The 15417-nt window shown below is 42.2% G+C and overlaps 1 protein-coding gene across 8 annotated transcripts in view; it reads right to left on the bottom strand.

Moving 5' to 3' along the window:
• The window catches only part of CREB5 (cAMP responsive element binding protein 5), a 266685-nt gene that overhangs the window by 177801 nt on the left and 73467 nt on the right, over positions 1–15417 (bottom strand). For 7 of the 8 annotated variants that reach the window (XM_079948043.1, XM_079948042.1, XM_079948045.1 and 4 more), the window contains exon 5: positions 9646–9767. The exons of the other annotated variant lie outside the window; for it this stretch is intronic. In XM_079948043.1, the coding sequence (XP_079804169.1) occupies positions 9646–9767 (122 nt within the window). The remainder of the gene's footprint in view (positions 1–9645; positions 9768–15417) is intronic. 8 annotated transcript variants of the gene reach the window in all.

Here is a 15417-nt window from a genome sequence, read left to right as displayed (position 1 = left end):
AAGGGTATAGGGTTTCTTTTACTGTTGATGTTAACTAATTTACTTGTGTTTAACTGATAATCTTTATTTTTCCCCCCTAAATGTCTTACAGGAGGTTTTATTACAGTCAAGTGGTATATACTGTACATTTTGTTAGAGAAATAAATAGAGCGTCACGTCAAATACGACTCAATGTGAATCTCATTTGAAAAGCAAATGAAACTTATTCCTGAAGTATAAGGAAAGAGTAGAGATGGGGGAGAAATGCAACCGAGTTCACATTTAAGAAAGAACCTACCAAATCTGCACTTTCTGAAACAATATTCAAACCAAAACACGGGGAACCCTTCAAAATTAACACGTTTCTGAATTCTGCAGTTCTCCAGCCTAGTAATGTGTACAAAAATGGATATGCTGCAGTAATGTATGCACAGAAATGCATTCCTATAATAGTGAAAATAACATACATATATTGTGTAAAATGCTTTACGAAGATCGTGTATTATTAGGCAACATTACGTACAAAACCTGCCATAAAACTTAGGGAACAAGCTGTCCTACCAAAATGATTAAGGTTTTAGATGACATTTTTAGGTTATATTTTAGTGATCAAGATTTAATATATATTTTTAACTGCCGCTATATCTGAATTGTCTCTGTTATACCCAATTGCAATCCAATGTATTCCTGTTGTGTTTTATGATTTTTCTGGTAATGTAAGTGAGCCGGAAGGGACGCGGGTGGCGCTGTGGGTTAAACCACAGAGCCTAGGACTTGCCGATCAGAAGGTCGGCGGTTCGAATCCCTACAATGGGGTGAGCTCCCGTTGCTTGGTCCCTGCTCCTGCCAACCTAGCAGTTCAAAAGCACGTCAAAGTGCAAGTAGATAAATAGGTACCACTCCGGCAGGAAGGTAAACGGTGTTTCCGTGCACTAGTCTGGTTCGCCAGAAGTGGCTTAGTCATGCTGGCCACATGACCCGGAAGCTGTACGCCGGCTCCCTTGCCAATAAAGCGAGATGAGCGCCGCAACCCCAGAGTCGTCCGCGACTGGACCTAATGGTCAGGGGTCCCTTTACCTTTACCTTTACCTTTAAGTGAGCCGGAACTGGTCTGTGACCGTAATAATAAAATTCATTATGTACAAAAATGTTTTTATACTAAAAAAATAGTCATACTGAAATGCTGATGAATTTTTGAAATCCCACCCCCATTGCAAAATGCTTCAGAAATGTGAAGAAATGGATTTAGGAATGGAAAAGCGAGGGACTGAGAGAAATGGGCAGGTTCATCCATCCCTAGGAAGGGGAGGAAGCCAAAAGATTTGAAGGATTCCAGCAACCTTTGCAGTATTTTACTAACCACCTGGCTGAAAATGACTACCTTATGCTGAGCAATCGCCATTCCTCTGCTTTCTGAAGCCTTTATTGGTGTTTCCTGTTGCTGGCTTTTTTTGGCTCCAGCTTTGGAATTCCCACTAAATAAAGATGGCTATAGCCATAATAGGCTTAGCCAGTCTGGCTTTTTATTTCCTCCTTCGCCAATTCCCATTAACAATACTTCTAAGATTAACGTCTCCCGCCCCACACAAATGATACCACTTAAGCACATAAATAGTTCACAAACAAGGGTGGAAGGATGAACGGAAGAAGAGGGGGAGGGTGGGAAAGGGGAGCTCTGGGAGGGGGAAGCACAGAACACTGTCCTACATGACTAAAAACAGACTCCCCATATTAATGCAAAATCAGCATATGGTTCTAATAGGCTTTCCAGGATGATTTATCAGGTATGATTAAGTCCTCAACCTGCATGTCTGTCTCCATAAATAAGGCAGAAGTGCACCTTGCGTTAAAATGTATCAGCAGTGTCCTATTACCCACCCAGGTTACAGCACGGCTAGGGAAAGAGAAGAGTTTGTGTTTAATAGACAAAAGAGGGCATTGAAAGAAGGCTGTCAAGATTTAGGAGCCTTATCTTAGCAGTATCTTAGTAAAAAGCTATTGCAATAAAGGCTGTTCCTTAGGTCTGTGCCAACCATAAAGCACCAGCATGTCAATTTTTTAAAAGTTATGCTTTAAAAAAACCACAATCAAAATTCCCTAATCTAGAAATTAGCTGCAGGTGCTGGGGCTTTGCCTGAAATCTCCCTAAATCACATTGTTGCAGGGAGCGCACAAATACGCATTCCACTGATACATGCCTCCTTCCACTTCCATAGTTATTTGGCTAACAAAGCAAAGCTGCTATGAAACATGGCTTTTGGAAGGGCAAAGTTATGATGGTATAATTATATAACTTAGTCACCTGGTGACACCGGATTTATAAACCTAGACAGCATCTTAAAAAGCAGAGATATCACCTTGCCAACAAAGGCCCGTATAGTTAAAGCTATGGTTTTCCCAGTAGTGATGTGTGGAAGTGAGAGCTGGACCATAAAGAAGGCTGATCGCCGAAGAATTGATGCTTTTGAATTATGGTGCTGGAGGAGACTCTTGAGTGTCCCATGGACTACAAGAAGATCAAACCTCTCCATTCTTAGGGAAATCAGCCCTGAGTGCTCACTGGAAGGACAGATTGTGAAGCTGAGGCTCCAATACTTTGGCCACCTCATGAGAAGAGAAGACTCCCTGGAAAAGACGCTGGTGCTGGGAAAGATGGAGGGCACAAGGAGAAGGGGACAACAGAGGACGAGATGGTTGGACAGTGTTCTTGAAGCTACCAGCATGAGTTTGACCAAACGGTGGGAGGCAGTGGAAGACAGGAGTGCCTGGTGTGCTCTGGTCCATGGGGTCATGAAGAGTTGGACACAACTAAACAACAACAAGGTGGAATCGGGAGTTTCCTGTGCCTTCTCTGCTTTTCTCAGAGAAAGTTATTGTCTAGCCAGAGGCGGAGGAAACTGCTCGGGCGCCTGGGGTGGTGTGCCCAGGGGCGGTGTGAGCCCCCATAGGAGCGGGGCACACCACAGGGCCCCCTCCCACTCAGCCACCCTACAGCTGGGGGGGGGAGGCAACTGGCAGACCATTTGGGCAGTGGGGAGCCTGCGCATGCCCAAGCCACTGTGTCTCTCCCAGGAGAGATGCGTGGCTTGGGCGTGTTGCAGGCCCCACGGTGAGTGCTGCCCGGCATTTTGTCACCCTCAGTGGTGACACCCGGGGCAGCCCGCACACACCACACACACCCTTCCTCCACCCCTTCCTCTAAGTGCTCCATGATAGTAAGCACACAGCTCTGTTCTGTTTTGGCCTCCTTACAGACATCCATAGCTGTATTGATGAGAAATGTTCTCCAAATGCTCCTCATCGACCACCTTCATAATAGGCAGGTTCTAGGCAGCTGCACTGGAATTACTGCAGATTCCTTGATGACCAGCATTGCAGGGAGAGTGAATCCTAAACGGTTTGCCTAAGTGTCTGAAATCTTAAAAACAACCTTCTATTGATGTATTTTGAGAGGTTCCAAATTACAGTGCATAACAAATCATACAGCAAAATGCCACCACAGCACAGTTTTTGAAAGATGGCTATTAACTCCTAATGCCTTGCGCTAAATCAATAGTCAATAACGCCAATGACCCTAACATATACAGCTGGAGCATTTTTTCTCTCTTTAAGGCAGCTTCAGCTTAGAAGCTCTATGAACGTAATACATTCATCATCCCCCTTCTTCATTTTTATCACAACAGTCCATTTTTCTAATCACTTATTAATGGTTTATCAGTCTCCAGAATCTCTCAGGAAACAGTGGCACCATGTCTGCTCTCTCCAAAAGAATTTTCAAATTTCTGTTTGTTCCTCCCTTATAAGAATTTGAAATTTTCTATCTGGCCCATAAATGTGATAATCAGCATTTTAAAATCATCCTGGATGTCAGACAGAACTAGCAACTAATGGGCAACTGTTAGCACCACAGCCTTATAAGGAGATATTAGAGTATTTCTGGTTCCGGAATTCTTAACAGTGAATCATTATCTAACAAATACCACAAGTTAGAAGTGAAATCTATCCCCCCCCCTCCACACACACTCCTATCACTTTCACTGGCATGACTCACAGTCTTCTGGAACAAGCGTGTATGTACTAGTTGGCAAAGCAGAATGGAATTGTACGTTCATACAAAGTCTGACAACATTCGACAAGGGTGCTTCCAGAATGAGGTTTCCTAAAGCTCTGCGACAGCCACAAGCGTTACAGAATATCTCGCAATCCAGATGGCACACTGGGAAGAGCCACCAAAATCTCAGTGGGTGGCAATGCTCGAATATAACAAGATATCTTCTCCTGCGTTTCCTGGTTAATTCAAATGCACTGACTAAGCCATTTTGGGGGGACAGGGCAAAACTGCTGCTGGGAAACATAAACTCCTGAAACTTGTTAGCATAGAATCAGACTGGAGTGGAGAGTACTGCTACTAGTCTAGGGAAGAGTGTTGTGCCGAGGCAGAAATGAGATGTGATACTATTCAAGCAAACAGCTATCACATGGAGTTTCTTATAGTAAATAGCAGTTGCAGACTCCCACCCAGTCCTGAATGGGACCATGGTGGAGGTAAAGTTTAAAGCCCTCCCCTGCCCATATCATAGTCTCCTGAGTGCAACAGTCGCAATAATTCCCAGATCAGTGTGCCAAATCTCCAAGGGAGTCTAGCAATAGGAAGCAGTGGCAATAAGGTTCCTTGCCATGGTGTGGAGGAATGAAGAGACGCCATTTCATTCTCAATCCTTGCTATTTATTATTTACTGCTGCTGCTGTCACCATCACCATCTGACACATTTAACAACTTGTATATTACTGTGCGATATATTTCAAAGACACTCCTAGCTCTCGTTGTATGTACACACACACACACACACACACACACACACACCCTACATCAAACAGAGTACCTTATACAGTTCCTGGTTGGACGCCACTCGCACTTTCTTTCTGTCACATATAGATGCAGGTGAGGTTTAATACCCCGATGTTTCAGCAGAGCCAGTCCAGTTGTTTTGTAGCCTTAACTTTATTCTCTTAGACCTCCATTCATTGCCTTGGAGTCAATTTGCCAGCAGTTCTTCTCCAGCAGCAGGAAAGGTCATGTGCTTGCAAATATAACCTATGACAAATGCTTGGGATACTTTATGCTCAGACCAGTGTAAACCTAAAACCTGTTGCTTGAGGCTTAGATGATAACCTGATCTGCCGTCACTGTCTACCTTGCTGTGAGGGACAGCCCAGTCTGAGTGACACATTCTGTTCAAAGTGCAGCCATCAGTTACAGGCTGTGGTCACAAAGGGATGTCAGGCGGCCTTCGTTTTATATGATCAAACACAATTTGCTATAGTTTTAATTTTCTTGATAGTCAGTAAACTAGAATCTGGGGCAAGGAACTAGGAATCATGCCCCCCAAATGCAACTATTTTTCATCTATGAGTATGAGCTCCCCATCTGTGAGGGGAGTATTCTCCCAACTGGTGCTGCCCAAATTCCCATCAGTCAAAGCTAGAAAAGCCACGCTAGCAGAGGATGATGGGAGTTGTAGTAAAAAAACATCTGGATGGCACCAGGCTGGGGAAGGCAGTTGCAGCATGTGCATGTTTGTCCCATTTCTCCCCTTATTTGTTATCAATGCCTCCACGTTTCCTCCCCTCTCTTTGTGATCCCTCTGCTGAACATTTCTACTGTAAGCTCTTTGGGGAAAGTAGCTATATTTACTGTGTAAAGCAGCCTTTCTCAACCTGTGGGTCCGCAGATGTTGCTGAATTACAACTCCCATCACCCCTAGCTAGCAAGACCAGAGCTCAGGGATGATGGGAGTTGTAGTCCAACAACATCTGGGGACCCACAGGTTGAGAACCGCTAGTGCATAGAAAAGATTTAAATCAGAGGGGTTTTGCTGACAAAGAATCAAAATTTCAGACAGAAATATTGAATAATGATTATAAGAATTTAGCAAAAATGTATAAGATATTACTGGAATGGTGTATGAAGGATGAGGAGGTAAAATCAGTTATGATCGACTGCGCCAAAGATATAGGGCATAATATTCAAATGGAGGATTGGGAAAGACTTTGGAAAGATGGTTATAAAAGAAAATGTTATGAAAATGATGTACCAATGGTGTGTAACACCTGTGAAGTCAGCAAAAATGTATAAGATAAGTAACAAATGTTGGAAATGTAAAGAAAAAGAAGGTACCTTTTTCATATGTGGTGGGAATGTAAGAAGGTAAAATGCTTTTGGGAAATGATTTATAATGAATTGAAGAAAATGTTGAAATATACATTTGTTAAGAAACCAGAAGCATGTTTACTAGGCATTACAGGTAATGAGATAAATAAGAAAGAAAAGAAGTTATTTTTATATGCAGTGACAGCAGCAAGAATATTGATGGCCCAGAAATGGAAACAGGAGGAATTACCTACGATAGAAGAATGGAGAACTAAAATGATGGATTATGCAGAACTGGACAGAATGACAGGAAGGATCCGGAATCGATGAGATCAAAGATTTACAGAAGATTGGGAAAGGTTTATCCAATATATGCAAAAACTGAGTGATAATAAAATTATGTTTGTAAGCTTTAAGGAAGCTCTGTGAGGGGAAAGGGTTAAAAGGGTAGAAATGTGCAAAGAGTAACAATAGGAAGGAATGGCAGACAAATTGAGGGAAGTCAAAAAAGAGAAGTAAGATGTAATTAAGATGTATGGAATGTATAAATTTGTTTTTGTATTTGAAAACTAATAAAAATATAATATATATATAAAAAAGAGAACCGCTAGTGCAAAGTGTTGTGTACAACGCCAAACATTCCTATGAGTATTGACTATTACGGCTGATGGGAACTGGAGTCCCACCACATCTGGAGGAGCATCGGTGCCCCATCCCTTCTATAAATGGTGAATGATCAAAATAAACACTGAAATTGAACTGGTTCATTCATGTGCACACAATTCTTGAATTGACTTGTTGCTTGCAAGTATTTACCTGGCAAAATATGTTTACATCATAATTGGAAGCCAGGGGCCACAATAAAATAAAATACTTGCATTCTACACAAACTGCTCCATGCAATTTGGCACATGTAGTAGAATGGTCGAGCAGGATACCATAGTCGATGGTATCCTTGCCCACCAGGTCAGTCCCTTCATCCAATCTCAAACCATGGATGAGTGAAATTTCATGAATATATCTGGCACTGAATAACAGAGCAATCAAAGTGGAGGGTGCTAGCAGTGGCAGAACTAGCTAATATGGTGCCCTGTGCAAAGGCCAAAATTTGGTGCCCATCGCCTTCGTGCTGCCTTCCCAAAGCAGGGTAAGGAAGTGCTGGGGTTTGGGAAAGAGGTTCAAGGGCTCTGGCAGGGTCCGAGAGCCCTCCCACCTCCTTCCCAATGCTGGGAAAGTGTTAACTAGGCTTTGGGAAGGAGGAAGGAGGACTCAAAACCCTATCAGAGCCTCAAACCTTCTTCTGAAAGCCTGACACACTGGCTCACACAGCCCAAATCTGCCAAGGGACATGAGACTTTATAGTAAAGCAGAAAGTAGAACCATATGCAAGCACATGGCATCTTATGATGGAATCCTACTCCCCTGGGCTGTACAGTCACTGAGATTTTTAAAAAGCCACTTCTGTTCCCTTCAACACTTCTCAGACACATATTAAAAAATCTGAAACACTCTAGGCACAACCAGCAACCCAACATAAACTGTAAAGCACTATCAGAAGGTCTTCTGCAATCCAGGTCAAGGGACATTGAACTAGGAAACATCTACGGCATAACAATATCAGGCATGACCCACACCCCAGCTGTCACCTGGGACAAAACTCGTCATTCCTCCCCATCTCCAACCCAGGAAATGATTTGGATGAGAACGTGGCAAAGGATCTTTGCTCCTTAAAGAAGGTGGCTAATTACCCCAAAGGAAGTGCTCACATTTTGTGGCTGGAAGGGGCAGGGTGCAGGCAGCCAATTCCCTGCTGCTCTCCTCCTCTTCCATTTCTCCACTTTGTGTGCCCAGCAGCATGCCTGTTGCATTTCCTCCACAGGCTCGAAAGAGCAGGAGCGATTCCTACTCTACCCCAAAAGGCTCACTTACCTGGAAGGAGAGATGCAGGCAGGTGCGATCCAACCCACAGGCAAACCCTTTCCCAACACTGGCAGCTTCCTTCCAATCCAGTTGTTTAGAAAGCTTGTATGAATTTAACATTGTTTTAACTTTCTGTATGTTTTAAATGGCGGTTGTCATTTTGTTAGCGGTAATTTTATTGTTTTATCTTTTTTTGTAAACCACTTTGAGGGTTTTGCTACAATCAGGTAGTATATAAATTTTATGAAAGAAATAAACAATCCCATTACATACTAGCAAAGCATAGTGTCCCATGGATGAATAATATAGATTGCAGTAAAAATTAAAACAATAAAATATGCTAATAGACACAATCCTTTTCAAACAATAGAGGCAATTTTACCATGCTTATAAATTAAAATTCTCTCTCGTTGATGTAAACTTGATTTAGAATTAATGTGAATACGTCAGCGTCATCTACAACCTATTTTTGACTGCAAATTGGCAAAGATAGAAACAAAACCACAAGATATAACACAAGGTGGAACGGTCTCCCTTGGGAGGTGGAGGACTCTATGTTGGAGGATTTTAAGCAGAGGTTGGATGGTCCTCTGCCATGGAGGCTTTCGCTGAGATTCCTGAACTGCAGGGGGTTGGACCAAATGACCCTTAGGATCTCTTTTAACTCCACAATTCTATGATTCTAAGGTATATTAAAAGGGAAAAATTATGAACTTTCCATATCCTTAAGCCCACCACAGATACATTTTGGAAAGTTCAGAGATTTAGGGTACAGTCCCACATACTGGAAATGTGTGTGTGTGTGTGTGTGTACAGTGGTACCTCGGGTTACATATGCTTCAGGTTACATACGCTTCAGGTTGCAGACTCCACTAACCCAGAAATAGTGCTTCAGGTTAAGAACTTTGCTTCAGGATGAGAACAGAAATCGTCCTCCGGCAGCAGGAGGCCCCATTAGCTAAAGTGGTGCTTCAGGTTAAGAACAGTTTCAGGTTAAGTACAGACCTCCGGAATGAATTAAGTACTTAACCCGAGGTACCACTGTGTGTGTGTGTGTGTGTGTGTGTGTGTGTGTGTGTGTGTGTGTGTATATATATATATATTCTGGGTTCCCCCCATCACTGTAAACTTAGTTCAATTTGCACAGCACTTCCCTTTCCTCTCATCTTCTTGTGCACCCCCAAAAACTGCTCTGGAGGGCCCCACAACCCTATGGAGCATATTTTGAGGGTGCCCAGGGGGAAGCAAGGGAGAGGAGAGGTGAGTGAAGCTCCATTGCTGAGCTGAACCACAGCACTTGATATGACCCCTCTGTTCTTTTGTGAAATGCCCTTGTTTTAAGTGTGGTGCTCCTCTTCAAATCACCTTTGTAAATGTCTGCTCCTTCAGTAGCTTCATCACAGGTTGTCTCCTCAGTTTTAGCAGTTAATGCAAGCTAGAAAACATGTCACAATCTATAGTGCCACCTAGTTTCCAGTCTAAAGGGTTGTGTGTGTGTCCTTCCCCCTCAGTCATGTCATAGTGTTCTCTCTGCTTTCACACAGCATATTGGAAGGGGCGGGGGGGGGGCATGTTTCCATACTACAAAGTCATACCCTTTTATTGTTCTCTTCTTCTTGTGCCTTTCTAAACTCATGCTCTAAGGAACAGTCTATATCATTGAAGAGTCCCACGTCATCACAGTTCTTTAGGAACCGGGTTGGTGTCGGAGTTTGGTCTGAGGAGAAATATCAAAAGGAACTGCAGTGGGTATTTTTTGCAGTTAAGAACAAGGTATTGTAACATAATATATTTCAGCATATTAATATAACAAGATGCAAAACCAACACAGAGAAGCCATTGTTATTTTGTGTACATTGTACCAGAGGCATCTCCCATAAAGTGTTTTTTTTTTTTTAAAAAAAAGGTTTTTAAAAGTATAAGACAAATAGATCTATTTGCATATATATATATATATATATATATATATATATATATATATATAGTGCTTCCCCAATCCCTAAACTAAAATACAAAAGGAGGCTATCCTTAAAAGATGGCGAAGAAAGCTGTATCCTTTATTTTTGTTTCTGTTTCTTAATATGTTTGTTCAGGTGTTACAAAGATGGAAACAAACACATGAGCGAAGGCAGCACCGTTTATGAGCATGTTAAACCCACCCTTCTCCACCCGTTTCTACTGTCTTCTTCTCATGGAAGACAACTGTCTGAAATGCAGAAACTTCTGCACTCGTGGAAAATCAGAAAGTGTCCACAAATTTAGGAGGCTTTCCCCTTCAGGCAGACAGAAGCTGGAAGCAGTGGTGGTTGGTAACCCCATTGGGACTGGTAGGCAGGGAAGCCAAGAGCAGTCATGGCATGCAGAACCAACTAATTCACCATCCTCTTCTCTGCTCATTTCTACAAGGATAAAACTGAGACTTAAGGAGGAAGAAGCAGACAAGGCAGTCCACCCACTGGACTTGTAAGTACGTACGAAGGCCGGGGGTGGGGTGGGAGGCTTGGAAGAATCAGTGCTAAGGCTGGTGAGGCAGTGTCCTATTTGTCCTAATGAACCGGCCTCCATAGGTTGGAAGGCAACATAAGTGGCAGGGAAGGATGAGGTGGAGCTAGCACACTCTACAGCAGCCTTTCTCAACTTTGGGTCCCCATATGTTGAGGACCCAAACTCCCATCATCCCTAGCTAGCAGGATGAACGGTCAGGGATGATGGGAGTTGTAGTCCAACAGCATCTGGGGATCCAAGGTTGAGAAAGGCTGTTCTATATACTTTCTGTACACACACTCATAGGTTTACTCATCTCTCTCTCTCTCTCTCTCTCTCTCTCTCTCTCTCTCTCTCACACACACACACACAATAGCACATAGGGTGTTTTACACTGGAGAAAGGAGCATTAGAAGAAAGGATTCAACATTCTCTCAAACGACCGCATCCTGGCTCTCCAAAGCAGCACTGTGGGGCTGTACTTAGCAAATATAGCATGGGAAATAAGAGCAGGAGCAGCTAGGTTAGGTTTATGTCACATGGGTGACTTTTTGTTCTGTGTGTGTACATAGCATTATGGAGAAGAAAAGAGTTGGCATCTTTCCTACCATAACTACCATATTTTTCCGTGTATAAGACTAGGTTTTCCCCCCTAAAAATAATGTCCAAAATTAGGGGGTGTCTTATACATGGATAGTGCTGAGGGTGGATTTTCTTAAATCTGAGTCCCCCAAAATAGGGGCCATCTTATACATGGGGGCATCTTATAGACGGAAAAATATGGTATATCATATGTATATGTGACTTAACCTGCGGTCTGTGGCTTTTCTTGAGTTAACTGATCTGCATGTAAATTATTTTCTGCTTTCTGAGAAGCAGCCAAGTCTAGACTGCTTTGGTGATCTTTTTGGGCCTGATATCACACAAGGATGGCCCTGCTTGCTAACAAAGGACTCATATACATGAGCAATGGCTTTATACTTTATATGGCAATAAATAACTACCTGACATTCAGAAGGCATCTTAAGGCAGCCCTGTTCAGGGAAGTTTTTAATCTGTGATATTTTAGTGTATTTTTGGTTTCTATGGAAACTGCCCAGAGTGGCTGGGGAAACCCAGCCAGATGGGCGGGGTACAAATAATAAATTATTATTATTATTATTATTATTATTATTATTATTATTATTATACTTTTGCTTGTCCTTTGCTAACCTAGTATATTCTAGCTATTTTCAATTAAAACTGCCATCGCCCTTAGTGAGAATGTAGCCCCAAACATCTGGAAGGCACTAGGTTTGTGAAGCCTGCTCTACGTGGGGCTACCTTTGAAGGTAACTCGGAAACTACAACTAATTCAGAATGCTGCAGCTACACTGGTGACTGGGAGCGGCCACCGAGACCACATAACACTGGTCTTGAAAGACCTACATTGGCTCCCAGTACATTTCCAAGCATAATTCAAAGTGTTGGTGCTGACCTTTAAAGCCCTAAACGGCCTCCGCCCAGTATACCTGAAGGAGCATCTCCAACCCCATCTTTCAGCTCGGACACTGAGGTCCAGCGCCGAGGGCCTTCTGGCGGTTCCCTCACTGTGAAAAGTGAAGTTACAGGGAACAAGGCAGAGGGCCTTCTCAGTAGTGGCACCTGCCCTATGGAACACCCTCCCATCAGATGTCAAGGAAATAAACAACTATTCGACTTTTAGAAGACATCTGAAGGCAGTCCTGTTTAGGGAAGCTTTTAATAGTTGATGAATCATTGTATTTTAATATTCTGCTGGAAGCCACCCAGAGTGGCTGGAGAAACCCAGCCAGATGGGTGAGGTATGTATGTATATATGTATGTATGTATGTATGTATGTATGAATAAATAAATAAATAAATAAATAAATAAAATTTTCGGTGTCTACCCTATATGCAAGCTATATCTCCTGGCCCAGCTGGGACCCCAGACACAAAGCCCCAGGCCCCCCACACAAGCCAGACATTGTTGTTTTAACTTCAACGGTTGCCAACACTATTCGTAACTGCTGTGATGGTTTTGTACTCCAAAACAAAAACCCAATGCACTGATGGAAGTTGCTCTGTAGACAGATGTGCCTTATTTGTTCACATGCATAGTCAATGTTTAAAGGGGGTTAAGAGCACTTTATACGAAAGAAAATGGAAAAGGACCTCTCTACCTAAAAAGGGATCATCATCTAAGGCTTCAATCCCAACCCTACTTTACCTAGGAGAAAACCCCATTGAATTCAGAATGTACTTATTAGATGTGGTTAGGACTGGACTGTTAGTCTATTAAACTAAGGAACTGGTGAAATAGAGGAGGATGGACAAATGTTAAAACCACAATTTTTTTAAAAAAATAAAAATAAAATTTATATAGAGAATGACAGCTTGCCAGCGAGAGTCCATGTCAATGAACCTCCTGCAATACCTACGTATCTCCTTTTCTTATGCCCAGTTTGCTCTTAATGTGTGTGAAGCCAATGCAACTTGATCAGCCTAATTTATCTGGGACTGCTGCAACCAATAAAATATCACCCCCCTCTGCCTGCTATTCATTCAGCTGCTCTAGTATTTTTAGCAAACATTAAAGAACAAAAGGAGCTGATTGCAACAATAGTGTGTGTGGGGGGGGTATCATCCTAAATTCTGAGTTATACGAGCAATTTTGTCCTGAACGAAAGAGTGCTGTACAATGTTTAACACCACCAAAGGCTTTCAGGAAACACCTACGGCTGTAGATTGTTTGAGTGGTCCCAGAGCCTTTTATAGAAAACAAGAGATTTTCCTAACTGTTTGTAAAGAATAGCACAATTTTATATGCATATATTAAAAAGTGAACCACAGCATGCAACGTTTTTCAAGACGGATTCTAACTTAAAGATGTTTGCTTCTATGAAGGAACTCTAAACTTAACGGATCCTTAGAAAGCGGAAAGGAACTGTATTATTTCAATCATACATCAGACTTGTTAAACAAAATATGGGTTTTTAACTATTATTTGTCAGACCATTTTTTAAAAATGGTATTGCTTAGCAATAACAAACAGCTTCAGAGAATAGCTATAGATTTTCTTCTTCTTCTTCTTCTTTTAAAAAAATCAAAGTCTTTCAAACTAAACCATAACAAATGTGATTAATCTACAGTGTGGATATGTGACAAGCAGAGATCCAAAGGGTGTAATTTGATGCCTGATATTTAACAAAACTGTTTAGTCTGCTGTACATTTAATAACAGGAATTTGGCTTGTTCAGCTGGAGCGCTTCAGTGAAGTTATATATTAGCCATGTTTTACTTCCATGCAATGATAACAAAATCAGAGAAATAGGAGCAACACGAGTGCTGAAACAAAGGCTGCCTATCACACCACAGAGGGGTTCAGATCTCTCTCACTTTCTTTTCCTTTTTTATTTTGACAAAGTTTTTATTTCCACCGACTTGTCACATCATTACTCAAGTGTATTAGACAATCTGTGTCCTGGGCAGCTGGTGGGTTGTGGGGGGTTGCCTTAATACCCCAGAAAACACGAGCATAGAAGGATTAGATTGCATGTAGCAGAATTGCCTTACTGCACAGTTAACCAAAAACACACTAAAACCCATAGCCAACTTGAATGAACTTTATTTTTACCTGTTGTTCACAATCATGATCTTAAGGGATTAAGGCCCTGACAGTGCCAGTTGAAGGGGTGTGTAATATGTATCTGCATTTAACATTTCTGGAATGTTTTATACTGTTGTGGGTGGATAACATGGTCCCAGCTGAAATAGAAAGTTTCTACTCATCAAGCTAAGCATCTGAAGACTCCTCAGCTGTGCACCAGATTGATCAGTGAGCATGAAAGCTGACATAGTCTTGTCATCTTGTTTCCTAGCAGGGTAACATTATTCAGATATAGGGAACCTTTTACCCTCCATATATTGATGGACTACAACTCCCATTATCCCTGACCGCTGGTCATGTTGGTGCTCACCAGGTTTCCTATTCCTAAGCTAAATAGTCCTAGGAGCCTAAAGTACTAAGGATACAATTGCCATGGTGATGCTACCAAAACAAGAACAAAACCACCAGCCTGTTGGTAGAAGGCATTCTTCCTCCCTGTTGCACTGCCTATGAGCCATCATCACATGGAATGTGGGTAACCGGTGATGAGTTTTCATGTCACTGGTTGCAACTGGTAGTGCCAGGGCCATTTAGAATTTGATATGCCCAATCTTTGTGGTTAATGCTTCCAGGCTAGACAGACGATGGGAGGCCCTGACTAAATCAATGTTTTTTACCTTCTGGTCCCTAGCACAACTTCTGATCTAAAGCCCACCTACACTCGGCGTCTATTAGGCACTCACTCTTCCAAGCTGAAACAAAGGCAAAGGACTCTGTGACAATCTCCCCTGCAGTGTCAACAGTAGGAGTAGGTTTGGCATGGCACCTTCCTTTACGATGCAGTTCTGCTGCAGAAGCCAAGACACAGGGAAATGGTTATGAACCATTGAAATGCCTAAACGAAAGCTTCTGCCAGAGCTATTATTCACACGGAGTGGAAGAGCCCTTAAGCCCTTTTCGAGGGGCTTGACTCATATGGGAGTTCCAGGCTATGGCAAAGGGATGGCCGTAGGAAGCAGGATTCTGGCACTGGGGGCACCCATATGTTTTGGACTACAACTCCCATCAACTTCACTCAAGTCCAATGGTCAAGGTTAATGTGAATTGTAGCTTGAATCTTCTAGAAGTCTGAGGGAAGGCTGCTCTATCCCAGCCAGATGGGCGGAGCATAAATATTATTATTATTATTATTATTATTATTATTATTATTATTATTATGGTTGTTGTATTTTCATAGAAGAATACATACCTGTTTTCCATGATTATGTAAAGAA

The sequence above is a fragment of the Podarcis cretensis genome (genome assembly GCF_951804945.1).
Source record: "Podarcis cretensis genome assembly, chromosome: 12".
In the NCBI taxonomy this organism is placed as follows: Eukaryota; Metazoa; Chordata; class Lepidosauria; order Squamata; family Lacertidae; genus Podarcis; species Podarcis cretensis.
This window is presented reverse-complemented; position numbering and strand designations above follow the sequence as displayed.